This window comes from Vanellus vanellus, assembly GCF_965231255.1.
Source record: "Vanellus vanellus genome assembly, chromosome: 2".
NCBI lineage: Eukaryota > Metazoa > Chordata > Aves > Charadriiformes > Charadriidae > Vanellus > Vanellus vanellus.
Window position 1 is genome coordinate 159,158,516 of NC_138906.1, and position 8,950 is coordinate 159,167,465.

Sequence of the window (8,950 nt, forward strand, 5' to 3'; positions counted from 1 at the left end):
GATACTGTTGTAATCCTCTCATTCATATTTCCTGATGACTCATCATCCACAAAACCCACTGCTTTCTTCTGCGCACTTTATTAATCATTCTAAAGACATCTGGGGCTGCTATACTGGGCTGGCAATGATGGGAACCGCAGCGGGGCCGGTCCCTCTACATCTTCGGCAGGAGGTGTATTCCGGTCACTGTTTTTCACCACAGACAGGGATGGTGGCCCTCCCAGACATCTGCATTTCTCCTTTGCACCGGGGAAGTCCGTTGAGAAGGTACTTGTTAGTGCATCATATGAGCCTTTCTGAGCCTGGAAGAGGGGGGTAGGAAGATGTTATTAATTTAGTCAATGCTGTGCAGCTTCCAGAAACACCGTCAACTTCTGCCTACACACATCGCACCTCCTATCGTTAAAGAAATTACAGCCCCTGAAAGAGTTGAAAAAGTAACATGTTTCTTTTCTGGTTTTTATAGTAATAAGGCAAATCCAATTCTTCGTGCCGCTGTAATGTGGGCCTGCTTTTTGGACTGGGGTCCTTCAGGGGACTGAGGCAGCTGTGGAGACATGGGGCCCTGCACGCGTGCTGTCAGATGCACATAGGTGTACTAAACCCATTTTAACAGCACTGAGTGCAAGGACCACATTGGGTAAATCCCTCATACAAGGAGCTAGGACTTTCCATCACTAATTAATATCTAGTTAGTGCTTTCTCACTTCTCACCACTTGAAGACCAGCAACCTGCAAAGCTGTGGAGAGGTCAAGTGCAGTTTTCAGCAGAAGTTTCAGAAGATAGCTACGAGTTCATGATGACCCTACAATTATTAGACAGCTTATTGTCCACCAAAAAAAGAAATTGCAGACATCTCCTGCAAATAAAAGATGCAGTAGGTGGCATGGGCACGCGTAACACTGAGATTGTCTCAGGGTTTTCCAGACAGAGAGGTGTGAGAGCTTTTTCCACCATCTCCACTTCTCTCTCAGGTTTTGCTTTCATTTCTGCTTCGCACAGGTTCCCACTCTGCCATCAGACATAAATTCCACCCAGGGTCCTGTCTCAGCCCCCTCCCGTTTCCTATTCATCACTAAACTCCCCATGTCAAAACAACCACGTTGACTCGGCTGTCTCCTTAGTGTTACACTTGTGTATTTATTCTTCCTGTATAACAGCTATTTTGTCAAAATGGCCTTTTTACTGGAGATTTACACTTAGTGATTTCATACCTTGCCTGTGCTCTTTTACAGCTGGGGCTGGACATAAGAAATCAGAGCGAAATGTCTTTCTTCATCCACACTAAAACTGCCATGTGAGAGCTGTGCTGGTACACCTCAGAGTTGGCTCCCCAAGAAAAAGCCAACTCACAGTCTGGATGAGACCCGAAGAAATCCTATCGAATATTTTAAAGACTGTTTCCTCCGAAGGCTGTATTGATTCAATAACACATTTCTTCCAATCCTCCTTTCCTGTTTTTCCATTCATGTGAACACAGAGTATTTTAAGAGTCCATCTGCTCATGTTACTTATTCCTCGCTTCAAGTCATAATCCTCTCTGATAATACAGTTAATTGCTCTGCCTATGATTATATTGCATCATGAACGGGATTATGATTTTCAACCCTATCTGCATTGGACTAACTGCAAAATATTTCTCCTGTTACCAGCTCCAGCTGAACTTCAACGACTTTTACAATTTTGAGGACATTTATTGTGTACCTGGCTATTCTGATGCTGTCCTTAAATAGATAAAAAGTGCCAACACCATATTTTACGCTAGTTGTAACTAGATTAATTTGGATCTTGCACCTTTTTGGCTGCATTCAGGCCTGCCTTCGGTCACGTTATTTCCATTCACAGCAGTGAGGTCTACTATAGGCAGAGGGTGATGTTATTTAAAAATAGCAGGATGTATTTTAAGCCATCTCTGAGCAAGGGTAAATCCGATTCTGAAAATGTCAGTAGGTGAAGCATCTACATCATAACCACGCAACGGCTCTCGGGTGTTTTATCACCTTTTCTGCCTAAAACTGTCCCTCCCTTTGCCAACGGGGTGCGAGACAGGAGAAAACGGTCCCAATTTTGCTTGTGGCCCTCTGCTCCCTGAGGAGTTTGGTGTTTGCAAATACTCCGCTTTGGCGAAACGCTGCTCAGCAGAAATGGGCAAGGGAAAAAAAAAAAAAAAAAGGAGGGGGGGGGAGGTATTTTGGAGGAGAGGGAGTATTTTGGGGGTGGGAAGCCCACGGTGCCGCGGGGGGGAGGGGGCGGGGGAAGAGAGAGCCGCAGGTGCGGGGGCTGCGCGCTGCCTCCCGCGGGCGCGGACCGGCCGGGAGAGGGCGCGATGGCCCCACGGTAGCGGCGGCGGCCGTGGGAAAGTGGGGCCGCCCCCAGCACCGGCGGCCGCCGCACCGGGGAGGGAGGGGAACGGGGTGGGGGTGAGGGGTGTCCTGCGCCCATCACCCCCCCAACCCCCCCCGGGGCTTGTGCTCTCTGTCTGCTTAGAAAAAAACGAGGGGGGGGGGAAGATAAATAAATATACATATAGAATAAAAAAAATCCCCGCGGGAGACGGGACAGCCGCTTGGCAGCGTTTTTTGCGGGGGGGCCACATAGGGGTGTCCCTCCATCTCCTGCGGATGCGGAGCCCCGCGCGGCGTGGGGGGACGTGGGATGAGCGGTGCGCAGCTCGGCGGAGGGGGAACCGCAGGTGCGTGAGTTGCGCCCGTCGGGGCGGCGGGAGGGGGTCGGGGGTGTGTGTGGGGGGGGGGTTTGCAAAGGCACACCCGTGGAGCGCCAAAGGGAGCGTGGCTGCAAGGTGACCCCCGTGGGGCTCTGCCTCCGTGTCCCCCCCCTCCCCGCAGCCTCCTTCTCCCGGTTTAATCCTCTGCAGGCGCCGGCAGAGGCAGGATAATCAAGCGGCGACCGGGGGGGCGGGGGGGGGCGGGGGTGCCCGAGCCACACACGTTCCTTTGTGCCGGGAGCCAACCCCCCCAACCCCGAAAGCCCCCCGGCCACCCCCTGCGGGGGGCCAACTCGCCCTCGGTGCGCGCCAAAGCCTCTTTGGCGGGGTCGGGGGGGGTAGAGGAGAGGGTGAAGCCCCTTCCCCCGCCGCCGCCGTCGGGGGGCATCGCGGTGTCCCTGCCGGGAAGCGGGCGGGAGGAGGGGAACGGCGCGGAGCAGCCTTTTAATCCCTACTAGTATTTTTTTTATTTTTTTTTTTTTACTATGTTTACTTCCGACCTCTCCGTGCGCAGCTCGTAGTAAAAAGGAAAAAAAAAAAAACCTATAGTAAAATAAATAAAAAAGGGCCGCGGAGTGCTGCACCGCCTCCCCCCGGCGCTTCTCCCGGCGGAGGCAGTGGGAGCAGCGCCGGCGCGGATCTCCCCCGCGGGAGGCGGTGTGTGTGTGTGTGAGTGTGTTGGGGGGGGGGGGGGAATAACATCGCGGAGAGAAGCGCGGAGCAGCGCGGCCGCCCCCCCGCGGCGGCAGCGCGCAGCTTTGCGCGGCCGCCAGGAGGGGCGGGCGGGGGAGAGCGGCGGCGCGCACGGGCGGGAGCGCGCAGGGCCCCGCGGTGCTGCCCCCGCCCCCGCGGCACCTCCCGCCCGCCCCTCGCCGGCGCTTTAAAGGAGGAAAAGCAACTAAACTTCTATTGTACCGGACAGAGCGCGCCGCGCCGCCTTGGACCTACAATCTGCCGCACGCCGGGAAGGCGGCTTCTCCGCCGCTCCGTGTGTTATTTTTTTTTTTATTTTTTTTTTTTTATACCCGTGGTGGGAGGAAGAGATCTACGTTCTCCCGGCGTTTTGTCTTCTTTTTTTTTTTTTTTTCCTTTTCCCTCGTCCATCTCGGCGGTTCTTTTTAATTATATTTTAGTCTCTCTATATATATATTATTTTTTTCGCCTCGTTTTGTTGTTCCCCGCACCGCCCGCAATAATTGCCTCGCTACGTTTCGCAGCTGGCGCGTTGGAGAAGCCGGTGAGTTGCGGGGCTCTGCTCTTCCCCATCACTCGATCCCCCCTCCCTCCCGCGGTTGTGGCGTTTGGACTGACACGGGCTGGTGACACCCGGGCTACCGGCGGGGCTGCGCTCCGCGGACCTGGATACCGACGGTCCCTCCCCGGGGACGCTCTCCTCTGCCGGGGCACCGCCGTTCCCCATCCTTTTTCTTGTGCTCGGATTTTAATTTCCTTTTATTTTCTTTTTTATTTTCTTTTTTTTTTGGGGGGGGGGGGGGAGAGGGGGAGGGAGAAGCATTTGCTTCTCCCGCGTATGCGCGGGCAGGTTATGGCTATTGCACGTACTGCTTATATGCATATATATATGCGTGTATATATGTATATTTGACAAGATTTGGCAAACTTTGCCGAGGCCCCCGCGCATTGCTAGCACGCCCAGGTGGGTGCCCGGGGAGCAGCCGGGCTCTCGGCTGGAAGCTGCCGGGGCTCTCGCCGCCCCTTGCTGCTCGGTTCCCGGGAGGCGGGATGGGGATGGCGCTGCGTCCCCGGGAGGGAAGGGGCTCCGTACCGGCGGCGGGCTGGAAGCCGAGCCGAGCCGGACGGCCGAGTTGCGGGAGCCCCTCCGGGGGAGCCTCCGCCGCCGGCGGGGAGGGTGGTCCGGGAGCCGGTAGCCGACCCCCGGGTAGATCAGGTCGCGCCGCCCGGTTGTCCTGCCGAGCTTGGAAGGGGGTGAAGGGAGGTCGTACATTTTTATATATATATTTTTTAATAATTATTATTAGAGTGTTGGGTTTTTTTAATTACTAAACGCGACTGCGCGTTTCCCCCGCCGCCACGGCGCGGGGAGCCGGGAGGGAGCGCTGCGCGCCGGGGGGGGGGGGGACGGACGGGGACGGGACGGACGGACACCGGTGGCCCCGCCGTGGCCGGGGGGAGCCGATCTCCGCGACGGAGCGCGGCTCACCCCGATGCCCCCCTCTTCCCCCACCTCCCCGCAGGCACCAGCCGCCGCGATGCCGCTCAGCGCCGGCTTCCCCAGCAAGAACTACGACTACGACTACGACTCGGTGCAGCCCTACTTCTACTTCGAGGAGGAGGAGGAGAACTTCTACCTGGCGGCGCAGCAGCGGGGCAGCGAGCTGCAGCCCCCCGCCCCGTCCGAGGACATCTGGAAGAAGTTTGAATTGCTGCCCACGCCGCCCCTCTCCCCCAGCCGCCGCTCCAGCCTGGCCGCCGCCTCCTGCTTCCCCTCCACCGCCGACCAGCTGGAGATAGTGACCGAGCTCCTCGGGGGGGACATGGTCAACCAGAGCTTCATCTGCGACCCGGACGACGAGTCCTTCGTCAAGTCCATCATCATCCAGGACTGCATGTGGAGCGGCTTCTCCGCCGCCGCCAAGCTGGAGAAGGTGGTCTCCGAGAAGTTGGCCTCCTACCAGGCGGCCCGCCGGGAAGGGGGGGGACCCGCCGCCCGCCCCGGGCCGCCGTCCGCCGGGCCGCCGCCGCCGCCGCCCGGCCTCGCCGCCTCCCCCGCCGCCTCCGCCGGCCTCTACCTGCACGACCTGGGCGCCGCCGCCGCCGACTGCATCGACCCCTCGGTGGTCTTCCCCTACCCGCTCAGCGAACGGGCCCCGCGGGCAGCACCGCCCGGCGCCAGCCCCGCGTCCCTGATGGGCGACGACACGCCGCCCACCACCAGCAGCGACTCCGGTGAGTGTGTGGGTGGGGGGGGGTCCACGCGTGATCGGGGGAGGGCGTGGAAACCCGCTGGCGGACCCCCTTCTCCCCCCTCGCCCTTTCCATCCCCGCGTGGGCTTTTTTAAATGCCACGTTAGCGAGGCACGGAGAGACTCCCAACGAGTTTATTTCCTGGAAAACCAGCCCAGTTTTCCCTCCAGGGGTGGAGGGAGAAAAGGGGAAAAAGAAAAAAGAAGAAAGAAAAAAAAGAAGAGGGGGAGGGGAGAAACTTTCATAACGGGGTCAGAGTCGGTCTGTGACGCCGTATCCCGGTGAAACTGGCGCCCAGTGCCACCCGTGGGCCGGGAAGGAGTTAACTCTCGCCCGAGAGCCGCGGGGGGAATGCCGTCGGGGAGGTGCTAGTGAAAGTGACTGCAGAGGAGTGAATGGGGCTGGGAAAGTTTTAGAAATGCTTCCTTAGGTATTTGACAGCGTGTTCCGCTCCCTCATAAATTTGGTTTGAAAGTGAGTTTCTACTCAAAGCGCTACAGCCTTCCTTCTTCCTCCCCCCTCTCTCCCCCCCCGGCCCCCCCGATTTTCCACAAATTAGCAGATCAAGAGAGATTCAGAAAATGTCTCTGAATACACATGTGTGTTAAGTAAGCTTTCTTTTGAGGCGTGGCCAAAGCCTTCTAAATCCTTAATTAAGGGCAGCTTGAGTCTTGGGAGCTTTATTGCGCTGTACTGCTGACAACCGAGGTTAAACTTTCCTGCTATCTTTCATGCGCTCCTCGGAATTACGCAAGATCTTTGCAACTTTTGAAATCAGGGAGCCGGGGTTTGGAGTGCGGTCCGTGTATCCTATTGCACTTCCTTAATAGAAAGGCTCTTGGGGAAAGTGGAGTCTGGCAGCGTCATGGGTTTAAGAAGGTTTTATCAACCGGTTCCTCGCTGTGCAGCTCAGAAGTAACCTTATAAATACAGCGGTCTTGAGAGTATTTGCACAGATCAGCTTACGAATTTTTTTTTTGTTCCCTTGCAGAAGAAGAACAAGAGGAAGACGAGGAAATTGATGTCGTTACATTAGCTGAAGCGAATGAGTCCGAATCCAGCACCGAGTCCAGCACAGACACATCAGAAGAGCACAGTAAGCCCCACCACAGCCCGCTGGTTCTCAAACGGTGTCACGTCAACATCCATCAGCACAATTACGCCGCTCCTCCCTCCACCAAGGTTGAATACCCAGCTGCAAAAAGGCTAAAGTTGGACAGTGGCAGAGTTCTCAAACAGATCAGCAATAACCGAAAATGCTCCAGTCCCCGCACATCAGACTCCGAAGAGAACGACAAGAGGCGAACGCACAATGTCTTGGAGCGCCAGAGGAGAAACGAGCTGAAGCTGAGTTTCTTTGCCTTGCGTGACCAGATACCCGAGGTGGCCAACAACGAAAAGGCGCCCAAGGTTGTCATCCTGAAAAAAGCAACGGAGTACGTTCTTTCCATCCAGTCAGACGAGCACAGACTGATCGCAGAGAAAGAGCAGTTGAGGCGGAGGAGAGAACAGTTGAAACACAAACTCGAGCAGCTAAGGAACTCTTGTGCATAGAAACTCTTGGGCATCGCTTAGAATCACCCAAACTAGACTGAAACGATGATAAAATATTAATGTTTCTAGTATCACTCATGAACTACACCAGTCCATCGAGTATGGAACTATTGCAACTGCATGCTGTGCGACTTAACTTGAGACTACACAACCTTGGCTGAATCTCCCAAGGGTTTGGCCAGAACCTCAAAACTGCCTCATAATTGATACTTTGGGCATAAGGGATGATGGGACATTCTTCATGCTTGGGGATGAACTCCTCAACTTGTTTTCTTTTGAAATTTTGTATTTAAGGCATTTTTTTCATATGAGAATCCCAAAAAAAAGTTGTCCCCAGATGGCTGTATATATTTACACATCTTATTGCCATGTAAATACCTTTAATAAAGTCTTTATAGAAAAATGTGCAACATTAATACGCAACAGTTGTGGCAACTGGATTTATACTTGTCTTGAACTTCTGTGCCATAACATTTCACAATTTTTGTTTTTTATTTAAATACATTTTTTCTTTTAAAAATGATTTTTATTTTGTTTTTAGATAAATAAATATTTGCCCAAAATATAATTAGCTAAATCCTGTGTAAAGACTTTGCTTTATCTTTCCCACTATTGTCATTAAATGCTCATTTCCAGGAAGTCCCTCTCCCTGTCATCATGGCGGTGACCCAACAAAAGTCGAAGGGGAGTTAGGTGACAGGAGATTATGATCGTTTTGCAGCTCAGTAGGGAGTTGATTTTCTTCTTTCCCCCCTTCTATTAGTTCAGGTAGACAAAACTGTTGGTCTAAGGTGCTTTGTCGGTTCAACCAGTGTTGCCACCAGTGCCTCCGTGAAGGTGGGTGGTAGCAATGTCTGTCTTGGTCATCTGCCTGCTGGAAGTAAAGTTGAGGTGGTGTATTTTCACACCAGTCATCCCAGCGTACGGGCTCTGTGTTCCTTGCAAATACATATAATTACATTTTCGGGGCATGACCTTCATTCTGCACTAGGGACTCAGCTATGTATTTTGAGGGCTGCTTTGTAGTAGGCTCACCTTAATCGTTTCCTGTTTGATTTTGACCAGAAGTTAAATGGGATAAGAAAATATACTGAGATGGTGAGTGTTGAAGTGGTTAAAACAACAGAGCGGTTTCCCTTTTTAAGTGCTGAAATCAGCTGAGTCAATCTTCCTGGTCAAACACCTTAACACTTCATCAACGTGAATAGTTAATGTGGGATTTCAAGGAATACAAAGTTCAAGGACGAACAAAAGGGAGCAAAGGAAAAGAAGAGCTATTTCTCACTTTCAGAATATGCTCAGACAGATTCCTAACATTTGCCAGACATAGTAAAGCGTATTTACATTCAGGAATTGTCTCACGATCAGCTTCAGATGAGCCATAAAGCACTTGCTTGACACAGCTCCCAAGATTAGATTTGATCTTTTTCTCCCCTCCTTTCACCCACTTACCTCCATTTCGGTCCCAACTTGAGCGAGAAATCAATGAGCCCTTTGATGTGGGGGAAGAAGGTGCTTTTCAAGAAGTTGAACCTCGTACTTTTTGATGTTCAGAATTCCCGTTAAATACATATTTGCTTGGCTCCCAACCATTCGGGCAGCAGCGCTGCCAGATACCACCAGGGCCAGCAGCCCAACAGGCACGGAGGGTTCACGTTTTCTATTGCTTTTTGATTTCACAGCGGGAAGAAGAAAGGTTGAGTGCGGGTGTACATGGGCTGGAG

General features: G+C 53.3%; 1 protein-coding gene across 1 annotated transcript; it reads left to right on the forward strand.

Moving 5' to 3' along the window:
* Window positions 1–3,881: 3,881 nt before the first annotated feature.
* On the forward strand, window positions 3,882–7,827 carry MYC (MYC proto-oncogene, bHLH transcription factor). The gene is made up of 3 exons (XM_082499363.1): window positions 3,882–3,963; window positions 4,943–5,654; window positions 6,664–7,827. Exons 2-3 carry the CDS (start codon window positions 4,958–4,960, stop codon window positions 7,224–7,226), a joined length of 1,260 nt encoding a protein of 419 aa, XP_082355489.1. The 5' UTR covers window positions 3,882–3,963; window positions 4,943–4,957; the 3' UTR covers window positions 7,227–7,827.
* Window positions 7,828–8,950: the final 1,123 nt, after the last annotated feature.

Excerpts from the sequence above, each read along its gene's own strand:
- MYC (XM_082499363.1), top strand. The coding sequence starts at position 4,958 with ATGCCGCTCAGCGCCGGCTTCCCCAGCAAGAACTACGACTACGACTAC. Across the intron at positions 5,655-6,663 it reads CACCACCAGCAGCGACTCCG|AAGAAGAACAAGAGGAAGAC; the intron begins GTGAGTGTGTGG and ends GTTCCCTTGCAG.